This window comes from Nerophis ophidion, linkage group LG15, assembly GCF_033978795.1.
Source record: "Nerophis ophidion isolate RoL-2023_Sa linkage group LG15, RoL_Noph_v1.0, whole genome shotgun sequence".
NCBI classification, from domain to species: domain Eukaryota; kingdom Metazoa; phylum Chordata; class Actinopteri; order Syngnathiformes; family Syngnathidae; genus Nerophis; species Nerophis ophidion.
Genome location: NC_084625.1, coordinates 40520133 through 40533701, shown reverse-complemented (window position 1 = coordinate 40533701; position 13569 = coordinate 40520133). Strand labels below are relative to the sequence as shown.

At 38.8% G+C, this 13569-nt stretch overlaps 1 protein-coding gene across 1 annotated transcript in view; it reads right to left on the bottom strand.

The window, feature by feature from the left end:
- LOC133569664 (collagen alpha-1(XXI) chain-like) overlaps positions 1 to 13569 on the bottom strand; it is a 222237-nt gene that overhangs the window by 121416 nt on the left and 87252 nt on the right. Inside the window, exons 7-8 of the mRNA XM_061922174.1 lie at positions 12326 to 12370; positions 12198 to 12242 (exon numbers count right to left, since the gene is read on the bottom strand). Of these exons, the coding sequence (XP_061778158.1) occupies positions 12198 to 12242; positions 12326 to 12370 (90 nt within the window). The remainder of the gene's footprint in view (positions 1 to 12197; positions 12243 to 12325; positions 12371 to 13569) is intronic.

Below are 13569 nucleotides of genomic sequence, written 5' to 3'. Positions count from 1 at the left end.
TTTGTTTGTTTTTCTCTAAATTCTAAAATGCTATGGTTGAAATCATCACCTTGGTGTTGTTAGGCTCGGTTTCGACTCAGTTCTAAAAATATGATTATCAAGCAATTATAGCCAACACTGAACATATAGACAGCCAGCTCTTCTCCCAATCATGTGAGCTTTCTCATTTTACCTTGTCATCCAGTACAAAAACAAACAAAGACAGGCACGTTCAGACATGAGAGGTCAATTCCGTATAAAACCACCTTTTAATTCATTTATACTATTCTCTTGGGGTTCATTTTACCATTTTTTAAATTGAAATCGAGGGGTGTACTGACAAAAAAAGGCCCAATGGCCCACACCAAAAATATTAAAACTAATGTTTTCATGGATAAGGAAGCCTAACAAGGTAACCAAGAGATGAGAAATAAATTGGATGATAGATAATCGTTTTTAGTGTATTTTACAGCTGATTTAAGACATGGGTCAAAATCGACGTTAACATAAGAGATGGTAACAGAAAGCTAACACAAGAGGAAGGTTAAAACCTCTTCTCACTCTGGCACTTACCAAAGGCATGAAGTAAAAATTTGAGTGTGATGTAAGCTTGGAGCTTAAATCCTACTGAATAGCTCTTAATCTTCTTTCCTATATGCGATTTCAAATTACCGGTATTGAAATCAACCTCCTCCATTTTGAAAATGATGACAGGGGAAGTGTCACTCGTGACGTCACGAGTTTGACCCGGCGGTAATACTAAGCATGCGCTAATTATTTTGCGAAGCGAGTTTAATTCAAGGCTGGCGCATACTATATGCCCTGCGGCAATTCAAGGAAATACGGTAATGTACATTTTTAAAACACGAAAGAAGATTTTGTGATGCCAAAACATAGACGTAATCATAGTAGTATCGACTAGATACGTGCCTGCACTTGATATCATTACAGCAGGGGAAGCTCATTTCGGCCGGTTGTACCCGTGATCTTGTCCTTTCGGTCATAACCCAAAGCTCATGACCATAGGTGAGAATGGGAGCGTAGATCGATCGGTAAATTGAGAGCTTTGCCTTCCGGCTCAGCTCCTTCTTCACCACAACGGATCGATATAGCGTCTGGATTACTGAATATGCCGCGCCGATCCGCCTGTCGATCTCACGATCCACTCTTCTCTCACTCGTGAACAAGACTCAGAGGTACTTGAACTCCTCCATTTGGGGCAAGATCTCCTCCCCAACCCAGAGATGGCACTCAACCCTTTTCCGGCCGAGAACCATGCCCTCGGACTTGGAGATGCTGATTCTCATCCCACTCGCTTCACACTCGGCCGCGAACCGATCCAGTGAGAGCTGAAGATCTTGGCCATGTGACCATGAAACTGCAAAAAGTTCCACCAAAGCAATTTTTGAAAAACAAGACAATGACAAAGAAAAAGATTGGTAAAATATAAGAATATAAATAATTAATGTATTCAATAACAACTGATACACTACAACAACATGCTTGATTGGCAACACTAAATTGGCCCGAGTGTGTGAATGTGAGTGTAAATGTTGATGAGGTGGCGACTTGTCCAGGGTGTACGCCCGCCTTCCGCCCGATTGTAGCTGAGATAGGCGTCAGCACCCCCTGCGACCCCAAAAGAGACAAGCGGTAGGAAATGGACGGATGGCTGGACACTACAATAAAATAAAAACATGACAAGAATTGAATTGAATGGACTAAAGCCACAAACTTGTAAACTAATACTAAGCCTATGTTTTTATTAATGTTTTATCAGTCATTTCAATATTTAAAAATAAATACAAATTGAAAAGTAATCAAAATGTGTATATGTATCTGTATTTTATTTAGATGTGCTATAATTTTTTATTATAAAATGTTTTTAATTAAAAAGGACAACCCTTTGAGCCTTTCTGTTTGCATCATTAATTTGATAATGTATTTTATTAAAAAACATTTTAATTAAGTAAAAACAAAGACAACCCACTTTGGCCTTTCTGTTTTTATTATTATATATTTAAAAAAAACAACAACCCATCCAGCTTTATGTTTTTTTTTATGATTTACTTGTTGATTATTTACAAAAAATGAATAAAAGATTACCACCAACGTTCACTCTAAGGTGCGCGCCTGTGCAATTGCGCACTGCTCATGAGTCCTCTCACGGCAAAATCTACGCCGCGCACAAAATCCAATAAAAACAAAGCTTGCACTGAGGCATAAATACAAAACTTACTTGGCGTGGACAAAAACTAACAGCAAGGCATGAAGCAGATAATACGTGATGTGTAGGTACAGGAAATGTGGGAAAAGTGAAGTTGCCAGGCCGACTACCTGGTAATTCTGGTTTAAATAATAACTGTGATCATTACTAACAGGTGTGAGGGCTGAGGACAGGGGCGTGACTTGAGGACAAGGTGAAAATCAATGAGTTGGCATGGAGACGAAAACAAACCAGGAAGTGCAAGAACAGAACTGAGTGTCCAAAAAACAAAACATAACATGACCAAACATGACAAAAACAAAACATGATTCATAGGCGTGACATTATCAACAACACCCAGAAACGTCGTCGGCTTCGCTGGGCCCGTGCTCATCCAGGATGGACTGATGCAAAGTGGAAACGTGTTCTGTGGTCTGACGAGCCCACATTTCAAATTAATTTTGGAAACTTTGGACGTCGTGTCCTACGGACTAAAGAGGAAAAGAACCATCCGGACTGTTATAGGTGCAAAGTTCAAAAGCCAGCATCTGTGATGGTATGGGAGTGTATTAGTGCCTAAGGCATGGGTAACTTACACATCTGTGAAGGCACCATTAATGCTGAAAGGTACATACAGGTTTTGGAGCAACATATGTTGCCATCCATGCAACATCTTTTTCATGGACGCCCCTGCTTATTTCAGCAAGATATTGCCAAGCCACATTCTGCACGTGTTACAACAGCGTGGCTTTGTAGTAAACCTCCCAGGGGGTGATCAAGGGTGATGGGTCAAATGCAGAAAATAATTTTGCCACATCTAGTATGTGCATGACAATCATTGGTACTTTAACTTTTTAAAAGAGGGCCGGGTACTAGACTGGCCTGCCTGTAGTCCAGACCTGTCTCCCATTGAAAATGCGTGGCGCATTATAAAGTGTAAAATATGACAATGGAGATTGTTGAACAAAAAATTTATAAAAGATTACCACCAACGTTCTCTCTAAGGTGCGCGCCTGTGCAATTGCGCACTGCTCACGAGTCCTCTGCCCACGGCAAATCTACGCCGCGCACAAAATCAAAAAAAAAAAGCAATTTTCAAAGTAACTGACGACAAGAGGCCACAGCAGAGACAACAGTTTTGGTTATCACTGTTCAATTATTGTAACGTCTGTCGAGACGCTTTGAGGAGGACATGAATTCCATCGATCACTTTATTGAGCAAAACTCTTTATAAACACATGACCAAAAACATTGCTAAACAATTTCTATCTAGCAAAGCTGGTCATTGTCTGCCATACAAACCAGACCAAAACCAACTTTGCTCGCTCTTTCTCACTTGTGCCAACACATGCACAAATGGCACTGAGCCAGTGATGCGTTTACAGCCACACAAAAAGTCGGACATTTCCGACACCGCATATTACATGTAATTCCAGGTTGTTAGACTAAGAGTTACCGATCAAATATGTTCTCATTCTACTGTCATTTACTAAGAATCTTAATTTATAAATATTAATCATGAAATGCTGTTATTATATTAAAGAAATACAAACCCCGTTTCCATATGAGTTGGGAAATTGTGTTAGATGTAAATATAAACGGAATACAATGATTATCAAATCATTTTCAACCCATATTCAGTTGAATATGCTACAAAGACAACATATTTGATGTTCAAACTGATAAACATTTTTTTTGTTGCAAATAATCATTAACTTTAGAATTTGATGCCAGCAACATGTGACAAAGAAGTTGGGAAAGGTGGCAATAAATACTGATAAAGTTGAGGAATGCTCATCAAACACTTATTTGGAACATCCCACAGGTGTGCAGGCTAATTGGGAACAGGTGGGTGCCATGATTGGGTATAAAAGCAGCTTCCATGAAATGCTAGGTCATTCACAAACAAGGATGGGGCAAAGGTCACCGATTTGTGAGTAAAATGTCGAACGGTTTTAGAACAACATTTCTCAATGAGCTATTGCAAGGAATTTAGGGATTTTAACATCCATGCCAGGGGTCGGGAACCTTTTTGGCTGAGTGAGCCAAAAAGCCAAATATTTTAAAATGTATTTCCAGTAAGAGCCATATAATATTTTTTTTAACACTGAACACAACTAATTGTGTGCATTTTTAATTAAGACCAACATTTCTAAAGTATAATAGGTCTCTTATTCTTTGTAATAACATTGTTATTCTGAAGCTAACTGTGGAGGGGGCGTGGCCTGCAGGCCTGCAGCGAAGTGGGGTTTTGCCAGGATCGGCCTCGAAATCAGCGACAGGTGCGTAGATGGCCCACGTTGGCCTTGTTATCTAATCACCTGTCGCTCTGTTATAAACAGCAGCCAGGAGGAGAGACAGGGTTGGAGCGGGAGCCAGAGCGCGAGCGAGTACGAGAACGAAAGAGAAAAAGACAATTGCTGGAAAATTATTGGAAAATAAAACAATATTGTAACTCTGAAACAGGCTCTCATGTTGGTGCTTGGTAGGCTGAAGAACCCCCAGGAGGGCAAGCCCCACACTAACCAATAATAAATAAATAACTTCTTACCATTCACGTAACTTCTTAAACAGGTGCGGTAGAAAACGGATGGATGGATTAAAAATGCATGAGAATGTTTTATATTTTGAACATTATTTTTAACACTGTGATTACAAGTGTAATTATTCATTACTTATCGTGTCAAGCAATGTCAGCTCAGATTTACCTGAGAGCCAGATGCAGTCATCAAAACAGCCACATCTGGCTCGCGAGCCATAGGTTCCCTACCCCTGATCTACTGTCTGAAAAATCATCAAAAAGTTCAGAGAATCTGGAGAAATCACTGCACGTAAGCGATGATATTACAGACCTTTGATCCCTCAGGCGGTACTGCATCAAAAACCGACATCAGTGTGTAAAGGATATCACCACATGGGCTCAGGAACACTTCATAAAACCACTGTCAGTAACTACAGTTGGTCGCTACATCTGTAAGTGCAAGTTAAAACTCTGCTATGCAAAGCGAAAGCCATTTATCAACAACACCAAGGAACGAGGACAGGGGCGTGACTTGAGGGCAATGTGAAAATCAATGAGTTGGCATGAAGACGAAAACAAACCAGGAACTGCAAGAACAGAACTGAGTGTCCAAAAAACAAAACATAACATGACCAAACATGACGAAAACAAAACATGATTCATAGTCGTGACATTATCAACAACACCCAGAAACGCCATCGGCTTCGCTGGGCCCCAGCTCACCTAAGATGGACTGATGCAAAGTGGAAAACTGTTCTGTGGTCTGACGAGTCCACATTTCAAATTATATTTGGAAACTGTGGACGTGGTGTCCTCCAGAACAAAGAGGAAAATAACCATCCGGATTGTTATAGGCGCAAAGTTGAAAGATAGATAGATAGATAGATAGATAGATAGATAGATAGATAGATAGATAGATAGATAGATAGATAGATAGATAGATAGATAGATAGATAGATAGATAGATAGATAGATAGTACTTTATTGATTCCTTCAGGAGAGTTCCTTTAGGAAAATTAAAATTCCAGCAGCAGTGTACAGAGTTGAGATCAATTTAAAAAAAAAAAAAAAAAAAAAAGGCCAGCATATGTGATGGTATGGGGGTGTATTAGTGCCCAAGGCATGGGTAACTTACACATCTGTGAAGGCACCATTACTGCTGAATGGTCCATACAGGTTTTGGAGCAACATATGTTGTCATCCAAGCAACGTTATCATGGACGCCCCTGCTTATTTCAGCAAAACAATGCCAAGCCACGTGTTACAACAGCATGGCTTCATAGTAAAAGAGTGCGGATACTTTCCTGGCCCGCCTGCAGTCCAGACCTGTCCCCCATCAAAAATGTGTGGCACATAATGAAGCGTAAAATACGACAGCGGAGACCCCGGACTGTTGAACAACTTAAGCTGTACATCAAGCAAGAATGGTAAAGAATTCCACTTTCAAAACTACAACAAATAGTTTCCTCAGTTCCCAAACGTTTATTGAGTGTTGTTAAATGAAAATGTGATGTAACACAGTGGTGAACATGCCCTTTCCCAACTACTTTGGCACGTGTTGCAGCCATGAAATTCTAAGTTAATTATTATTTGAAAAAAATAAATACAATTTATGAGTTTGAACATCAAATATCTTGTCTTTGTAGAGCATTCAACTGAATATGGGTTGAAAAGGATTTTCAAATCATTGAATTCCGTTTATATTTACATCTAACACAATTTCCCATATGGAAACGGGGTTTGTACTAATAAAAATATATATATTTTACAAACGGAAAGTTACAGCAATGTACACATGATCCGGTGCTTACATCTCATTGTGCAACATGTGAATGTTTTAATGGGAACTAAATGCGATATCTGAAAGGGGTACACATTATTTCCAAAGCAGGACCCCCACCCAGACACACAATACTAGTCCACAGATAATTGAAAAACAATATTTGTTGTTCTTGTCATTGTAAGTGGGCCAAAACACTTGCATTAGAAACTGATCACTGCTGTCATTTGATTAGAATAATAAGAATTTGTACTTGTTATTTAGTCAGGTTTGGGACAGGTGTGCTACAGGTGTGGCCTTAATGTGTCTGATGTTGCTCACATGTGCTCCACTGAATGCTCAAGGAGTTTTTGCGTTGGCTCACACCCATGAAAAATTAGAGGGAACGTTGATTACCACCCACTTAGCGTTTCCAAATGACACAAGTATCATTCCTCTATTGGTCAAATTTACCAAACGAGAAATTACTCTTATTAAGTAGCAAAGATAAATAAACGATTATATTTACTATTACCATCAAAGTATCCTCTGTTTGAGTAGCATTCATTTAAAATTGTATTCATGTTTAATATGGGCTTCACGGTGGCAGAGGGGTTAGTGCGTCTGCCTCACAATACGAAGTTCCTGCAGTCCCGGGTTCAAATCCAGGCTCGGGATCTTTCTGTGTGGAGTTTGCATGTTCTCCCCGTGAATGCGTGGGTTCCCTCCGGGTACTCCGGCTTCCTCCCACCTCCAAAGACATGCACCTGGGGATAGGTTGATTGGCAACACTAAATTGGCCCTAGTGTGTGAATGTGAGTGTGAATGTTGTTTGTCTATCTGTGTTGGCCCTGCGATGAGATGGCGACTTGTCCAGGGTGTACCCCGCCTTCCGCCCGATTGTAGCTGAAATAGGCGCCAGCGCCCCCCCGCGACCCCAAAAGGGATTAAGCGGTAGAAAATGGATGGATGGAAGTTTAATATGTCATTGCAAGCCTTTCAAGCCCAGGTTTTCAGTACTATAAAAGTTTCCTATATACCAGTGATCCCCAACCACCGGGCCGCAGAATAATTTTTTACTAATTTTAATTTGTTTGTTTTTTATTAAATCAACATAAAAAACACAAGATACACATACAATTAGTGCACCAACCCAAAAAAAATCACTTTTTCATGACAAAGAAAAAAATATGAATAAAATAAAATAAAATAAAAAGAATCCCACCCCATCCCACCCCCCAACCACCCGAATTATCAAGCGTTGACCGGTCCGCAGCTACAAAAAGGTTGGGGACCACTGCTATATAATGTGTATATATTGTATCATGGTCTCTCTTTGCTGACGAGGACCAATTAGTGGTTACAGTGTAATAATAATAATAATCATCCACTGTCAAACTTTTGTACTGTGTAGGTTTGTATTCCTCATTATCTCAGTAAAAAGTCATGTCACAAGGCGGCAGCAAAGCTAAGGACACACACACACACACACACACACTCCACTTTATTCATACTGGCATGTTATGCATTTACCGGGTAGGAAAATTAGGCAATTGCCTCGGGGCCCCAGCTGAAAAGGGAGCCCCCTGATAACAATTAGTCATGCATTCAAATTTAACAGAAACAACACACTTGCAATTCTATCACTGGGAAAATACAATGAAAATGTCAAAATAATGTCAAAGACACTGTCGGAATCCCCCTTGAGGAACCCATTCCAGCAGCCAAAAGTCTCATAAGCCCAACGACACTGGAATGAATACTGTTATGCCAGTTTCAATAGCAGCGATATGTCTAAATTTTTACGACTTGTAGGTGTTTTCATTAAAGGGAGTTTTGCATCATGAGCTGTAATTCTCATAAAATCTCATCCCGCGAGACTCCGCTTTGAGGAAGATTTTGCAGCCATTGCTGTTGCCGTGATCGTCACTAGAAGACGAAAGCAGCGGGGAAGGGACCTGCAAGATGACCCATCTGCCCTAGTTCAGGGTGTATCCTCTAAATCAGGGGTCACCAACGCGGTGCCCGCGGGCCCCAGGTCGCCCGTAAGGACCAGATGAGTCGCCCGCTGGCCTGTTCTAAACATAGCTCAAATAGCAGCACTTACCAGTGAGCTGCCTCTATTTTTCAATTTTATTTATTTACTAGCAAACTGGTCTCGCTTTGCTCGACGTTTTTAATTCTAAGAGAGACAAAACTCAAATAGAATTGGAAAATCCAAGAAAATATTTTAAAGACCTGGTCTTCACTAGTTTAAATAAATTCATTTATTTTTTTACTTTGCTTCTTATAACTTTCAGAAACACAATTTTTGAGAAAAAAAATACAACCTCAAAAATTATTTTAGGATTTTTAAACACATATACCTTTGTTTACCTTTTAAATTCCTTCCTCTTCTTTCCTGACAATTTAAATCAATGTTTTTTTATTGTAAAGAATAAAAAATACATTTTAATTTAAATCTTCATTTTAGTTTCTGTTTTTTCAACGACGAATATTTGTGAAATATTTCTTCAAACTTATTATGATTAAAATTAAAAAAAAAATATTCTGGCAAATCTAGAAAATCTGTAGAATCAAATTTAAATCTTATTTCAAAGTCTTTTGAATTTCTTTTAAAATTTTTGTTCTGGAAAATCTAGAAAAAATAATGATTTGTCTTTGTCGGACATATAGCTTGGTCCAATGTGTTATATATTCTAACAAAGTGCAGATTGGATTTTAACCTATTTAAAACATGTCATCAAAATTCTAAAATTAATCTTAATCAGGAAAAATTACTAATGATGTTCCATAAATTATTTTTTTTATTTTTTCAAAAAGATTCGAATTATCTAGTTTTTCTGGGGTTTTTTTCTGTTCAATTTTGAATTTTAAAGAGTCGAAATTGAAGATAAACTATGTTTCAAAATTTATTTTAAATTTTTTTCCTGTTTTCTCCTCTTTTAAATCGTTCAATGAAGTATTTTTTCATCATTTATTCCCTACAAAAAACCTTCTGTAAAAGGAAAAAAATGGACGACGGAATGACAGACAGAAATACCCATATATATATATATATATATTTTTACTAAAGGTAAATTGAGCAAATTGGCTATTTCTGGGAATTTATTTAAGTGTGTATCAAACTGGTAGCCCTTCGCATTAATCAGTAACCAAGAAGTAGCTCTTGGTTTCAAAAATATTGGTGACCCCTGCTGTAGATTAATCTTTATTTTCCTGTTATTATAACCATCCTCTTATTATTTGTGATGTTAAAAGTTCTGTTTAGAGGGTCAGATGGGCTTGACAACTATGTGTGTGATGTTAACATAAAAAAATAAAATAAAATCAATTGATACGCTACATTATATAAGTATTTTCTATTGAATAGTTACATAATTCAATGATCACGGGCCAAATGAAATCGTTAAATGCCAAATGTGGCGGATATACACGCAGTCGCCTTTTGCTGGGGTTGCACTCACAAGACAACAATGTGCATTTTGGTTTTGATTATGGTCGACCCTTTTATCCTCATCTCAATTGATGTTTCCAGAGGCTTAATGTGTTGAGCGTGCATATGGACAAAAATCTGGCATGCGCCTTTTTTCATGGCAAAGTTGAGATGCTTCAAGAGTGAACTGAATGTGGAAATGTAGGAAATTTAGGGTGGGGGAACTTTTTTCTAAATATTAGCTGCTTATATAAATGGTACATTGCGAAATGAGTGATTTACACAAAAATATTCTGTAAATATTTATTTACAAACTTGAATTGCTTCCAAACGGTGTGTGCAATAAGGCAGTAAAACGGCTGATCAAACAAAACAGAAGTCATCGTCATGGACCCGCTAGCTACGGAAGTGAGCTGTCCAATCAGTTAAACTGACTCAATAACTCCACTGTGATGTCTTGGTGAATTTACTGAGGAATTTGTGAAACTGAAACAATTCAAAAGGATTTCCGTTGAAAGTTAATGATACTAACACAGACACACGTAAACGTGCTAGCATATTAGCTAATGCGAACAGCGCTCGCGTCATTACATGACGATAGCAGGTACACATATGTATAAAAACACTCCTACAGACATCGCACATGGGACCGTTTAGTAAGTATAAACCGTTTTAGTTATTTTGTCAAATCGATAAAACACTGCTTGGAGTTATGAATGAAGAATCCATTCAAGTAGTAACGCTACGGATGGCTAGAAGACCAAACGGCACTCTGTTGCACACCTGTTGAAAGATCTACCAACAGATGAAAGGACACTGCATTATCTGCAGTGAGCAAACTTGTCCAGAAGATGGCGCCATTGCACAAACAATAAAACACATTCTCAGTGCGTTTGCTTGTTTTTTGTTTTTGTTTTAAACTTTTTATCATGGCAGTCAGCGAAAAAAAAAAAAATTCGCCATATCGTGTTAAATTGTGGAAAAAAGTGCTGGCTTATAGTCTGGAATTTACAGTGCTTCTAAGAAGGATAAACAATTGCAATTACTAGAACGGCTATAAAAGCATCAGCAAAATGGTGCCAAAAACACATTAAATTATCAGCATGTCAGCCAGGTGTATTCAATTCCCGTTCAAAGCATCTGAACAGGCCCAAATTAAAGTGCAATTTCAAGCAACAGCTGTTTTTCCTAGTGTAAGTGGAATGTACAAAAGAAATGTGCTTGGATTAATGCATGCGCACACTTTAAAACAGCTGAATTGTTTTGTCCGTACGACGTTTATCGGATATGAGCGTACACCAGGGGTGTCAAACTCAAATACAGAGTGGGCCAAAATTTGAAACTGAAAAAAGCCGCGGGCCAAGGTTAAACAAATGAACCTTTTACTAGGGACCCAAACAAGTTTTGCATTGAATATTGAACAAGCAAGGCTTATATAACTTTATAGTGACATGGACTGGAGTTTCAAATAATAATAATAAAAAAACATCAATGGCATATCCAATTCAATTTAAATAAAAATTGAATGCCTTTTTCTATTGGCAGCCTTCTGAGGTAAATATCAAAATAAACTTTTTCCACAGGCTAATAATACATTTTAAAATAAAATAACAATAATGAATGAATCAAAAATTTAAGTAGCAAGAGAAAGTGCATGAATAAAATGTTAATTGGGACGGCGTGGCGCCGTGTTGTTTTTAGGTTGGTCTCTCCAAAGCTTTGGAATAAATTGCAAAATACCTATCCTGTTCTGGGTTATCATTCAAAAACAGCTTATGTGTCATCAAAAAAACTTGGGATTGACCAGCAACTTAAATTATCTCGGAGGAACATCTGGTCTAAACGCAACAGTAGTGAAGCATGTGTAAGAAACATACTTTATTTGTCGACATGAAGGCGAAGATTAGTGATTTAGAAGTAGCTAAAACACTGCAAACTGGGGCTGGACTTTAGCCGCTAGATGATTGCCAAGTCTTATAGCACCTCTTCCTGAGGGTGTTTCAGTGTTATAACTTCACCTTTATCATTAGTTTTTAAGCCAAAATGTGTCTGTTCTCCCTTTTACTGTCTACACACATTGTCTGCTTGTAAGTACTCAGTCATTGTGCGCTGCCGAACATGCTCCTCTGATTGTAAACCAGCATTGTCATGAAAAAAAGAGCGGAGGGGGGCAGGAACCGGTACTTTTTAGAGGTGGTACAGTACCGAAAATAATTCATTAGCATCGCGGTACTATACTAGTGCCGGTATACCGTACAACGCGAGTGTGTAGTGTTAAAAAGGAACTGAAACCAACCGGTGCGCCGTTTATCCCTGGTGGTCCTTGCAAGCCTTTCTCCCCCTGAAACAAAGGATCAATTTCAATTTGAGGTCACAGATACTTCTTCTAAGACACATGATTAATTCATCCAGGTGAGACATTACCTGGGGTCCCACTCGGCCTGCTTCTCCTGGCAGCCCTGGATCCCCCTGTGGATATCACATGTTATGTGGTTTTCAGCTCGTCCTTTTACGTTTAACACCAAGTTGTCACACTTCGAACAGGACTGATAAAATAATTCAATGCAAACAATACAGTTGGCCTCTTATAATTTTACACATCCCTCAAATATGTCTCATTAACACTTGGGGGAGAAAAAAACACAAACGTAAGATACTAGATTTTTACTCCCAACCAGTAAAGAAACCCTGTGTCACCAACACTCGAAATAAACTACCGTATTCCCTTGAATTGCCGCCAGGGGACTAATTAATTTAAAACCTCTTCTCACTCCTGCGCTTATCAAAGGCATGCGGTAAAAGTAAGCATGCGCTAATCATTTTAAAACCTCTTCTCACTCCGGCACTTACCAAAGGCATGCAGTAAAAAAATGTGTGTGATTTAAGCTTGGACCTTAAATCCTACTGAATAGCTCTTAATTTTCTTCCCTTTATGCGATTTCAAATTACCGGTATTGAAATCAGCCTCCTCCATTTTTAAAATGATGACAGGGGAAGTGTCACTCGTGACGTCACGAGTGTGACCAGGCGGTAATACTAAGCATGCGCTAATTATTTTGCGAAGCGAGTTTGACCCGGCAGTAATTCAAGGCAGGCGCATACTATGTGCCCTGCGGCAATTCAAAGAAATACGGTACTCAATAAATGTCACACTTTTATTTATTTTGAATCAACATGTCAGATATGTTATAGGACTGTTGGTTTATCTGTAAGCAATATTGTGCACTGTAAGTTATTGCCAAAGGGCCAGATGATAAAACAGCTGAATAGCGGCTTATATAGGAGCAGCCGGCCTCCGTAGCTCCCTTCCCTCCCCTCTGTTGCAAGTTTTGTTGATTCTATGTAACGTGTATGTGTGCTATAGCTATCATTCTTTTTTTTTTCCATTGGCCTCAGTATGGACCCCCTGCTTGGAGTCCAGCCTTTGACTGAATATGTTTTACCCCCCTCCGCTCCCCAGCGTTTACCTGTTTCCCTCTTCTTCTTTTTTTTGTACGGGGTGCTGGAAGTTGGCAGACCCGTCAGCAATCCAATTTCTGTCTCCCTGTAATGTTTGTATGATCCTGAATGGGATTGTCCTGAAAATCTCAATTTCCCCTCGGGGATTAATAAAGTACTTCTGATTGTGATTCTGAAAGATAGGCTACTCTAGGGTCTAACAATGATAC